This window comes from Ostreococcus tauri (genome assembly GCF_000214015.3).
Source record: "Ostreococcus tauri WGS project CAID00000000 data, contig chromosome 02, whole genome shotgun sequence".
Taxonomy (NCBI): domain Eukaryota; kingdom Viridiplantae; phylum Chlorophyta; class Mamiellophyceae; order Mamiellales; family Bathycoccaceae; genus Ostreococcus; species Ostreococcus tauri.
Window position 1 is genome coordinate 779,631 of NC_014427.2, and position 11,450 is coordinate 791,080.

Genomic DNA, 11,450 nt, shown 5'->3' on the forward strand with positions numbered 1-11,450 from the left:
CTCGCTATTTAACGATTTTTTATTCTTCCTCTTCCTCTTCTTCCTCGTCTTCTTCCTCGCTATCTTCGTCTTCGCTATCTTCGTCCTCGTCGCCACCGCCTAATTCACGGACGAAGTTATCTAGGCGCTCCTTCTGCGCCGCCTCGCTCTCTTCCGAGACAAATTTACTCTTGCCGTCCCAGATGGACGCCGCTATTTGGCGTCCATCAAACCACCTCCCGTTCCACGCGGTGACGCACGCGTCGGCGGCTTCTATCGACTTGAAACAAATCGTCATCGTGCCATCCTTGGAAGTCGTATATGTCTTCACGCTCTCCACCGGTCCGCACGTTCGTCGCGCCTCTTCCATGACGTCTTCCTCGAGTTCCTTTCGTAATCCGGCGTCGGCGTACATTTCCTCAAGCTTGAACATGTGTCTCAGGACGACGATGAGTTTCTTCTTGTCGATTTCGTCGTCGAATCCGGACCAACCGAGCGCTTCAGCCTCTTGTCTTCGAAGCATCGCCGCCGCGCGCTTGCGTTCCTCCTTGGACATTCCTTTCCTCGGCACCTTGGCCCCTCTCGATTCGTCCTTGTCCTCCTTTTGCTCAAACGACGCCGCCGTCACCGTCATCACCGTCGAAGCGTCTCCAGGACGCAACTCCGCCTGGTCCAACAACGATATCGCTAAATCTACGCTCGGTGCCTTCAAGAACACCACCAACCCATCGCCCTTGAGCTTCCCGTCCTCCCCGGAGTACAGCTTCACCCGCGGTTTCGCCGTGCGCGAGTCCAACTTCACCACGCCGCACTTCTTAAACGTCTCAAACAACTCCGTCTCGGTGCAATCACTCGGCAAACCGGTGACGTACACCGCCGAAGACTTCGCTCGTCCTCGCTCGAACGCCCCAGCATTTTCCTTTTCTCTCTCCTCCCGCGCCCGCTTCGCCTTCGCCGCCGCGCGCGCGAGCGCCGACTCCCGCTTTCGCGCCTCCTTCGCCGCCTTCGTCCCTCCGTCTTCACTCTCGATCGCCACGCGTCGAGCGTTAATCTCTTCGAACGCCGCGAGCGCGTCCAGGCGCGCGCGCGCGTCGTCGTCGTCGTCGACGAATGTCATGTGTGACGCATCATCCTCTTGAGTCACGAATCCTCCCTCGAGGGACTCTTCGTGCACCCCCACGAATCGTCCGAGCGCGACGTCCCACGCGTACGCCGTGCCGTCGTCGTCGACGAACGACGCCGGCGTCGCCTCCTCGCGCTCCCGTCGCCCCTCGGCGTCCGCGAGCTCGGCGCGGAACGCCGCGAGGGCGTCGGTCGCGTCCATGCGTCGGCGTGTGACGTATTCGGCGTCATTTGAGCCCATGTAACAGGACGACATACATACTATCGTGTGTCGAACGCTATGTGTGAAAATGCCGCCGCCGCCGCCACCCGCATCGCGCGCGTCCGCACTTTGCGACCGCGACGTGAGCCCCACGCGCGCCCGCGCGCGTCGAACGACGACGCGTCGGCGAGCGCTTTAAAAGACGCGCCGATCGACCGCGCGAGCGTCGAAAATGGACGCGCGCGCGCGCGAGAAGACGCCGACGAAGCGATCGGGACGACGCGAGACGACACGCGCGGCGTGGATGCGCGATGACGTCGACGACGCGAACGCGCGCGCGGACGAACGATTCGCTGGCGTCGATAAGGAGTACATCGGTTTCGGTGGTGGGAGCGATGATGATGACGACGCGGAGGATGAAGAGGACGAGGAGGGATTGATGGCGGTGACGGATGAAGAGGACGACTCGGACGACGACGACGACGACGACGACGGCGAGGGCGGTCGCGGTGACGAAGATGATTCGGATGCGTTCGATGAATTTTCCGATAGCGAAGAGGCGGCGCTCGCGAAAGCGATGAAGGCGCAGAGAAAACGATTGGAAGGAAAGGTTCGTCGTGACGCGGTGGCGGAAGAGGACGCGAGCGAGAGCGAGAGCGAAAGCGACGGGTTCGGGATCAAGGGGAGGAAGAAACAGGATTTCTACGGTGATGATGACGTTGACCACGAAGGTTTGAGCGATGAGGAGGACCGTGAGGAGGAGGAAAAGGAGGTGCGACGGATGCGAAAGCTCATGGCGGAGGAAATGCGAGCGGAGGATTTTGGCGTCGACAATGAGAGCGATTCCGAAAGCGAGGAGGAGTTCACGCTCGGCGCCAAGGCGGCGAATTTGCGACGAGGTGATGGAGCGAGACCGTCGAGCAAGAAGTCCTCTCGAGCAATCGAAGTGGAGACGCTCACCGCGGAGGAGCGCGCCGAGCGTACGGCGGCGGAGGACGAAGCCGCCGCTGCGAACGACGCCCCCGAACTCGTAGCGCTCGCGAACGAGCTCACATCCACGCTAAATGCGATCGAAGAGAGTGTGGAGCCGTTGGTCAAGGCGGCGCGCGAGGGAACGTTCGCGACGGAGGATGGAATCTCATATTTGGACACCAAGTACCTATTGATGCTCAGTTACTGCTCGTCCATCGTCTTCTATCTCTTGCTCAAGGCGGAGGGTCGACCGGTGAAGGATCATCCCGTGATTGAGCGATTGGTGGAGATCCGTTTGTATCTCGAAAAGCTCAGACCGATCGACAAGAAGCTTCAGTATCAGGTACGATGGAGGACTCACTGTTTATTTTTCTCGTCAGCGCAGGCGAAGACGACGACGGTCGGCGGTGGTGATGATATGCACACAGCATTTGGCCTGACTACTCACTGACGGTTTTTTCAGAACATCTAAGGGACTGAGCCGTCGGTCGTTGTCGTCTTCGCGTCACTTTTTTTTATCTCGAACGAACAAGGGTCGACCGCAAACTATTTGAGACTGACTCGAGACGCTTGTTCCATCGCAGATCGACAAGCTACTGAAACTCGCGAGCGCGTCGGATCGCGCTGAGGGTAGCAAGGCGGCGGAAGACGATGGTGCCGATCCCTTGCGTTTCGCACCGAATCCCAAGGCTTTGGTTTCCAAGACTGAGGAAGGTGAAGAGGGTGGCGACGGCGTGTATCGACCGCCCAAAATGCTGCCGACTGCCATGGACTACGAGATCGGCGGAAGAGATGCTAAGGAGTTGCGCAAGAACAAGGAACTCCGCCGACGCGCTGGACGCTCGCAACTCATCAAGGTACGCATTGCAAACTCGTTTCAATGCGTTTTGCGCGCTCGCGCGAATGCCAGGTCACCTACGACGTCTCTTTCAATGAGACGCTCGAGGCCTTCACTCAGTGGAGACTGGCAGACAACACACAGACCAAATCTTGGGCAGGGTGCCGCGCGTCTCCCGTCGGCGAACATCCAATCAAGAGCTGGACATTCTACGATTGCGCTCGACGTGATTGAACGTCTCTTAGACCGGCGACTGACATGTTATTTTTTCTCCATTGCAGGAGCTTGCGCGCGAGGTCGGCGAAGCGCCGGAGGAGCTCGGCGCGGGCGACGAGGACTTGGCCCAAAACGCCTTTGCGAAGCGCGAGATTGCTCGCATGGAGGCTCGTGCGCGCGTCGAAGAAGATCTATTCACGCGTGTACCGCTTTCCAAGCAAGAGCGCAAGCGCCAAAAGGCGTCAACGAGAAACGTCAACTCGCTCGCCGCCGTGGGCGATTTCGGCGACGACGTGGCCGATCTTGTCGAACGCACGGAAGTTTTGGACAAGACGACGCGCAAGCGCCGCTTGGTCGACACAGTGGCCGATGGTTACACGACAGCAAAGCCGGAGATCGCGTCCGGCGAAATCGATGTGCCGATTCGCGATACGCTTGGGGTGAGTATTTTCGTTTTCGTTTGTTTTCGCTCGCTTGGACTTGCATCATCATATCGAAGACTCGGGTGTTGTCCTTTCCATGATCGTCCGGGGTCAAAATTGATGCTACATCAATACCGTTCGCATCGTAATGCTTGTCGGCGTCGATATCGCCGTCGGGCACGCGAAGCGACCGGGACACACCCAAACTCTCACACATGCCAAACAACCGAAACAGCGTCTGACCTGTACACACCTTTTTCACATCGCAGGAACGCCGATCGAAGTACGAACGCGGCGTCGCTCGCGCTTTATCACGCCGAGAACGTATGCGTATGGATGTCGAAGACGACCAGCCTCGTGGTCCGCGTATCGACGACGAAGACGAATACGTCGCGGCGGCGGATTTGCGCGATCGAAAGCGTCGGGACAAGGCGGAGAAGTACGCCAGAGAGCCGGGCCTCATCGCCGCCCCCGAGGAGGACGTCGATGGCAAGCGCGAAATCGGTGCGAAGATCATGGCAAACAGGGGTCTCACGCCGCATCGCAGCAAAGAAACGAAGAACCCGCGTGTGCGTCTTCGTGGCAAGCATGCTCGCGCAGTCACTCGCCGAAAGGGTTCGATTCGCGATGTCAAGGAGCAAACCGCGGGTTACGGCGGGGAACTTACCGGTGTCAAGACGAGTGTTGTCAAGAGCCGAAAGTTTTCATGATTCTTCTAGAAGATTTTGTAGTCACTACAACGTTTACGCGACGATTTTGGACGACTTGGCAGCCAACGAATCGACAACCTTGCCAACCTCGACGAGACAATCGATGGAGGCCTTGTACGTCGTCTCCGGCGACGGGTCGTCGTAGACGATGAGACATCCAGTGCCTTGGTCGAGAATTCCCTCAAACTTACGATCGAGGATCATCTGCGAGAGCTTCATCTCCACTTCCGGGAGCGGGAGCTCGATGAGAGACGCGATGTGCGCAATTTCGACCCGGGAGAAGGGCTCAATGAGACGCTTCAAGTTTTCCTCCATCAAGGAATCTTGCAAGCTCCCGAGATGGGCGGCTATGATAGGGTCGTTCCCGAGCTGAGAATCGTACCCACGCAAAACGCTCTGTAAATCCTTGAGCGATCGCGCCTTGTACGCCTCGGCCACCGCCTTCATGGCGTCTAAAGCCTCGCCTTGGTGCTGCAAACCACCCTTGCTCGCGATGAGCGCACCGATGTCCTCCGCCTGCCCGCACATAATTTTGCACATCAGCATGTACTTGAGAGCCGTCACCGCCGTCTCCTTCTCGTCTAACGAATTCAACTGCTCGAACGCCTCGAAAAAGTAAGAATACGCCGTCTTGTAATCCTTTTCGTCGGCGTGCAAAATACCGCTTTGCATGTCAATCTGACACTGCACGCTCGGCGGCACGTAGATCGCGTTCGCGTTCGTCCGCGCCGCCGTCAACGACGCCTTACTCTTAGGCAGATTCCTCAACGCGTAGTGAATCCGCGACTCCAAGAGATGAATATCCACCAATAACAGCTTATCGTCCAGCTTCTTCACCTCTCTCGCCAAACCTCCGATGACGCGCAGCGCCTCGGGGTAATCCCGCATCCCCAAATGCAACGTCGCCAACCGCAGCTCAACCCGGTGTCGCAAAAACGTCCTCCGCTCGCGCCGAGCCCACTCCACGTGCTCTTCACACAGCTCCACTTGCAACGCGTCGTGGCCTCGAATCTTTCCCATGATTTCAATCAACCCCCGGACAATCTTCGCCGTCTTCGCCTTGGGCGCCTTTTCGAACGACGGTCGGAGCTCCGTAAAAAGTTCCTTGAACGCCATCGCGTCGTCCCTGGACGCCAGCGCCTCCGCTAAGGCTTCGATCGCGGCGTCTTTAGATTTGATCGCATCGCCCGCGCCGCGCGCGTTCGTCGACGCGTCCGTCTCGAACACGGCTCGACGGAGCTCCCGGACGTCTTCGTCCGACGCGCGGGGCGCTCTCGCGGGCTTCGCGCTCGTCATCGCGGTTTACGATGACGCGCGGCGGCGTGTGTGGATGGTCGACATGATTTCAGCTGAGTGAGATCTGCGCTCGCGACGAGTTGACCAAGGCGTGGAAGCGACGTGGAGATGGATGTTACAAGGATTAGCGACGATCGGTCTTGCCGTTCCCGCGCTTGCCGGAGTTGAGCCACTTCGGTAAGGTGTTCCCAATGGATCTGTCCGCCTCGCCCGCCTTGGCTTGCTTGTTTCGCTTGCGCTGAGCCTTGTCGGCGAGCTTGGCGGCGCGCATGCGGTCGTCGACGGATTTGAAGCCGGCGCCCTTGTCATCGCCGACGCGCTTGGCGACAGACTTGGATCGAGACTTGGAGGTGCGCATCTTCTTTTTGTCCTCGCCGTCGGCATTGGACATGTCCTCGTCGCGGTCGCGGAGGGTGGAACGGCCGCGCTTGACAACACGCGAGCGTGAGCGCGCGCGCTCGACGGCGGCGCTCGCGTCCAGGCCCATGGACTCGAGGCTCTCCTTCATGTTGGACGTGTTCAACTTTCGCTCGGCGTCCGCCTTCCTCGGTACCACCGGGTTGTTGTTTGCCGCGGACTTCTTGCGCCTGTGCTCGGCGACGAGCTTGTTGCGCCTGGTGCGAACTTCTCCCAGCAGGGCGCGCTCGTCCTCGTCCAACTCGGGCTCTTGCGGTTCGCGGTCCATGCGAGACGCCTCCCACTTCGCCTCGAGCTCCTCCTCTTCGCGCTCGAGCTCGGCGAGCTTGGCCTCGATCTCCGGGTCGATGAAATCCGCCACATTCTTGCCGTTGTAAATCTCCGGAACGATGTCGTACTTCCAGTCGTCGTTCTCCAACATGTATCGCTTGCGCAAATCCGCAGAGTACACCCCGGCGCCGCCGTTTTGCTCTTGCAAATCCTTCTCCGTAATAATTTTCTCCCCGGCCGCCTTCCTCGCGCGACTCGCCTCGAGAGTCGGCGGCACATAAGCTGGTCTCGCCTTGTTGTCCCGAGGCACGGGGGTGGCGACGTGTAAGCGGTTCATCACCTCTCCGGCGCGTCTGCTCGCGAGCTTTTGCTCGACGCGGTGCGCGAGCAACAAATCGCAACACCTGTTCTTAACCTCCATCACCCCGTTCTCGCTAAGTGTTGACATGATGGGGAACGCATCGTCGTCCCCGAGCTGCATCGCCGCCGGACCGCGCATGGCGTCCCGCATGCCATCGATGAGCGAACGATCAGCCTCGCTCAGGTCCTCCAACTTTCGTACGTCGATTTTGTTTATGGCCACCACCAACGGCTTGTTTGCAAACAGAGGCTTGATGGAGTGAAACAACGCCGCTTGCTGCGCGATGGTGAAACCACACTGCTCACTAATGTCTACTATGTACAAAACCACCGCGCGCAAGTGCGCGAGAGCGGTGATGGATTGCATCTCAATCGTGTTTCGCTCGTCGAGCGGCCTGTCCAAAATTCCCGGTGTGTCCAAAACTTGCCAACGCAGGTACTTATAATCCGTGTGACCGACGTAGATCGACTTGGTCGTGAACGCGTAAGGCTGTACCTCTACATCCGCTCTGGTCACCTTGTTCATAAAGCTCGATTTCCCGACGTTCGGGTACCCGCATACTAAAATCGTCCGCGTGTTCGGGTCGATGCTCGGCAGACGACTCATGTGCTGCCTCACTTGTTCCAAATACGCCAAACTCGCCGCGTGTTTCTTCATGATCGTGCACATCCGACCCAACGCCGCCCGTTTCAACTGCTTACACCGATACAACGAATCCCCGTATTTCAACAATTTCACGTAATCCTTTGCAATCTTATCAATCATCGCCCGCGCCGTGTTCAGCTGCCCCAACGCCAACTTGTAATGATCCTTATCGTACAACACGTTCAACAGATCCCCGTAGAACGGATGCACGTCGTCCACGCGCGGGAAATCTTCCAAGATTCTCGACAATTTCTCATTCCAGCTCTGTTGCGTGTACTTGACCTTTCGCATGTAAAATTGTCGAATCCTCGTCACCGCGTACCCCGCGTGCACCACCGTGGGGGTCTGTCGCTGCGTTCGCGAGAGCACGGCGTCGATGAACTCGCTCGCGGGGGGGACCACGGCGATCTTCTTGAAGTTGTACTGCATCGCGTCCAGCGTCGAGGGTCGAGCGCGGCGTCGAGGCGAGGCGCGACGTGCGGCGGGGCGGCGGCGGCGGCGGCGGCGGGACGGTGCTGTGAGACTCGGGACGAGTCATGACTCGTGAAATGATGACACCGTGACAGTCGCGCGGAAGCCGGGCGGCGGCGCGGCGGCGGCGCGGCGACGGCGCGGATGGATGACCTAGGCGCGCACGCGAGGGACTTCCCAGAGCCTGCGAGCTAAGAAGTGCGCGCGAGCGGTTTTCATCGCGTCGGTCGGGATCGGTTCGAAGGTGATGGGGAGGAGGTCGGGCGGCGCGGCGTGCGGCGGGAACGGATCGAGCTCGGAGTGCGAGCCGACGAGACGGGGCGACGGACCGTCGTAGGCGTCGAAGAAGCTCGCACCGCATCTCGGAGACCAATCGCTCGCGTTCGTCATCGCTTGTAACGTTTCGTCGTCCAAACCGGGGGCGATGAGGAAGTTGTGATCGATCCTGCGGAGTCGGGCGAACTCCTTGAGCGCCTTGCCCCCGGCAAAGCCGATGTTTCGCTCGCGTCTGTGATCGCGAAACTTGTCGTTGCTGCATATCCACGCGTCCGCCTCCTTGGCGCGTTGAAGAATGACCAAATCGTCCGCCTTTCGCGAGCCTCTTCCGTCGTCGCCCGCGCGAGAGACGAGCGTCAATCGTCCCTTGTCCACCTCGTCCATCAGCCGACGGTTACACCACATTCCTTTTCCTAAATACTCCACGCACTCCGCGTTCACCGTCGCTAATCCACCACCATCGCACACCGAGTTCACGTACCCAATGACGTACTCTCGCGGTATGAAGGCGTGCGTGCGTATCCCTCGCCGTCGCCACGGCTCGTGATTCAACGCCATGAGCACCGCGGACGACATCGGCACCCGCGACTTGGTGTGAAATTTACTCTTCAGCTTCTGCGCCAGCCCCCACGCCACGTTTGCACCGTCGATGACGATGAATTCATCCTTACATCCTCGTTCTGGACCGTTCGAACCGCTCGTCGTCGGTGCGTCATCGTCGTCGTCGTCGCTCACCGCGCGCGTCTCCGCGTCGTCGCCCGCGACCTCGAGGATGTCCTCCCACTCGAACACGCGCGCGAGCGACACCGCCCACGGCCGCGGTTGCGATGCCGACGTTTCCCCAGACGTCGACGCCACGCACCGCGCGCGCGGTCGCGGTCGCGAGCCGCGGCGCGGCGATGAAGCGATGACGCGCGCGGCGGCGGCGACACTCATTTGACGAAGCAAACGCCGAAGGGCGTCGTTTCTACGACGCGCGGGCGCTCGAGCGCGACGCGGAGACGACGTGCGAAGTCCCTTGAAAATGCTCGAGGTCGAGCGCGTCGCGCGCGCGCGTGAGTGCGGTGACGCTCGTCGACGCGGCGCAAGACGACGCGACAGAACAATAAATGAATCGTCTACAATCGTTCTACGGCTAAAGCCAGCTCGGTTTGGCGAAGGATCTCTTCGCGACGAACGACTTTTTTGTCGGGCCCGACGGCGGCGGGGGTGATGCGTCGAGTTGGTCGTTTGGATGTTTCGCGTCCGAGACGCGAGACGATTTTGATTTCGGTATTCGGGAAGACAGTTTCGTCGCCTCATCGTTCGTCTTTCCCCCGTTCGTCCACTTGAAATCCGAGAATCGCACCGCGCGTTCTGCTTGGTCTATGCGCGGGAGACCGGCTCGGGCGCGCTCTTCCTCGATGTTTTCAATCGCGACCTTGGCAGCGTTGAACGCGCGCTTGACGGCGCTCTTGGATAGATAGCTCGTATCGCCATCGAATTCTTTCCGACCGTTCTTCTCGTCGGAGATCGTGGATAAAAACTGTAAGCCGGCGCTGATTGCGGTCGCGGTTGCGGTCCTGTACGCGTCCGCGAGCTCGGGCTCGGGAAACGCCTTTGGAAGTTTTCTCGCCAACCAAAGGTATAAATCCAGGCACTTGTGCGCGCTCTCGAGTTTTTGGAGCTGAATCGGATTCTTCGGCGTGCGCGGAGGCGGAAGAGAGATGAGCCTAACACCTACTCGACCGTGTGTGCAAAATGTCTTCACAAACGTGAGCAAGGCCGCGCACACCATGGGATCTTTGACGTCAACCGGCGCGATTGCGAACGTAAACTGATCCTCCAGCGCAAGCGGAAACTTTTTCAACATCTTCGCCACGGCGATTGGCTCGCTCATGTTGCGCATTCTGTAGTGCGAAGCCAACTTCGCTTTATTACTCAGCGCTTGCAACGCCTCGAGCAAGCTTGCGCCCCGGTGAATCGCGCAGTATTCTTCCACCTGCTCAAGCGAAGGAGCAATGCCCGCGCTGTCGAGCGGTTTTAATTCGCCTTCGAGCGCATTGACCAGGATTTTGTGCTCAGATCGCTTCATCGTCGTCACGCTCCCACCGCCCGCGTAATCAAGACCGTAACGTCCAGCGCGCCCAGCGATCTGACGAACCTCTGGCGCTTCGAGGTGTCTGGTTCCCACGCCGTCGAATTTGGACATGGTGGTGAAGATGACACGCCGAACGTTCAAGTTCAAACCCATACCGATGGCGTCAGACGCGATGAGGACGTCGTACCCACTCTCAGGCTTGTTAAACAACAACGCCTGTCGCGACCGCGCCTCCGGCGGTAAGGCGCCGTAGATGACGCAAGCGCGGAAATTCGACTTCTTCTCCAGCTCTCGCTTCATCTTGTACACGTCGGCTCGACTGAACGCCACGAGAGCGTCACCCTCTCGCACATCTTTGACACTCTTCACGATCTCGCTCGACACCTCTAACGGTGACAATCGCTCGTACTCCTTCACCGTCAACAGATCCCCCGTGGACTCGACGATCTTCTTCACCAGAGGCACCACGCGCGGATCGCCGCACAGATGAAGCTCGATCGCCGCGAGACCCAAGAGCGCGCGCGTGTACGCGTACCCTCGATGCGGATCGCTCAACAGCTGCACCTCATCAATCACAGCGCAATCGTACACGCTGGACACGTCGCTCATCTCCACCGTACTGCTCACGTGTCGAGCGTTTGGCGCCTCTCGTATCTCCTGCCCCGTCACGAGCGTGCACGCGACGCCGACCGCGTTCATGCTCTCACTAATCTCCCACGCCAACAGACGAAGCGGCGCGCAGTACACCCCACTCGCCGCTTGTTTCAACCGCTCCATCGCCGCGTGCGTCTTCCCCGAGTTCGTCGGCCCCACGTGGAGCGTTATCTCTCTCCGCATCGAGCGCGCGAGCGGGTACCACGCCGCCGGGTCGCGCATGTCCATCAACCGTCGCAACGACTCCCTCGACGTCACCCTCTTCGCTTTCGACGACTTCCCCGAGCCTCGACCACTCGCGGAATCACCGCCATCGTCGTCGCCGTCGTCGTCATCGCTCCCGTCTCTCGCCGTCGCGCTCGACGCGAACGACCGCGCGTCCCGCTCGAGCCACACCCCTCGCGCTCGCCACCCCGCGAGCCGACCCGACGCGCGCCGCACCACGCCGCCGCGACACGCGCCATCGCGCGCCATCGCGCGCGCCGTCCCAGACGCGCTCGACGTCGCCGTGGCCCCGCT

The 11,450-nt window shown here is 59.8% G+C and overlaps 6 protein-coding genes across 6 annotated transcripts; 1 reads left to right on the forward strand and 5 right to left on the reverse strand.

The window, feature by feature from the left end:
- Positions 1 to 19: 19 nt before the first annotated feature.
- OT_ostta02g04000 (Nucleotide-binding, alpha-beta plait) lies at positions 20 to 1,357 on the reverse strand (the record flags this gene model as incomplete). Its single annotated transcript, XM_003075194.2, has 1 exon — positions 20 to 1,357. One exon carries the CDS (start codon positions 1,355 to 1,357, stop codon positions 20 to 22), a length of 1,338 nt encoding a protein of 445 aa, XP_003075242.2.
- Positions 1,358 to 1,535: 178 nt separating this feature from the next.
- On the forward strand, positions 1,536 to 4,461 carry OT_ostta02g04010 (Sas10 C-terminal domain; the record flags this gene model as incomplete). The annotated part of the gene is made up of 4 exons (XM_022985141.1): positions 1,536 to 2,618; positions 2,860 to 3,132; positions 3,395 to 3,769; positions 4,021 to 4,461. The coding sequence occupies 4 exons, from the start codon at positions 1,536 to 1,538 to the stop codon at positions 4,459 to 4,461; spliced, it is 2,172 nt and encodes a 723-aa protein (XP_022840822.1).
- A 33-nt stretch (positions 4,462 to 4,494) lies between these two features.
- OT_ostta02g04020 (PCI/PINT associated module) lies at positions 4,495 to 5,757 on the reverse strand (the record flags this gene model as incomplete). Its single annotated transcript, XM_003075198.2, has 1 exon — positions 4,495 to 5,757. One exon carries the CDS (start codon positions 5,755 to 5,757, stop codon positions 4,495 to 4,497), a length of 1,263 nt encoding a protein of 420 aa, XP_003075246.2.
- A 124-nt stretch (positions 5,758 to 5,881) lies between these two features.
- Positions 5,882 to 7,879, reverse strand: OT_ostta02g04030 (NOG, C-terminal; the record flags this gene model as incomplete). Its single annotated transcript, XM_003075199.2, has 1 exon — positions 5,882 to 7,879. The coding sequence occupies one exon, from the start codon at positions 7,877 to 7,879 to the stop codon at positions 5,882 to 5,884; it is 1,998 nt and encodes a 665-aa protein (XP_003075247.2).
- Positions 7,880 to 8,074: 195 nt separating this feature from the next.
- Positions 8,075 to 9,133, reverse strand: OT_ostta02g04040 (Ribonuclease Zc3h12a-like; the record flags this gene model as incomplete). Its single annotated transcript, XM_003075200.2, has 1 exon — positions 8,075 to 9,133. One exon carries the CDS (start codon positions 9,131 to 9,133, stop codon positions 8,075 to 8,077), a length of 1,059 nt encoding a protein of 352 aa, XP_003075248.2.
- A 199-nt stretch (positions 9,134 to 9,332) lies between these two features.
- OT_ostta02g04050 (Helicase, C-terminal) lies at positions 9,333 to 11,405 on the reverse strand (the record flags this gene model as incomplete). The annotated part of the gene is made up of 1 exon (XM_003075201.2): positions 9,333 to 11,405. The coding sequence occupies one exon, from the start codon at positions 11,403 to 11,405 to the stop codon at positions 9,333 to 9,335; it is 2,073 nt and encodes a 690-aa protein (XP_003075249.2).
- Between the last annotated feature and the right edge of the window lie 45 nt (positions 11,406 to 11,450).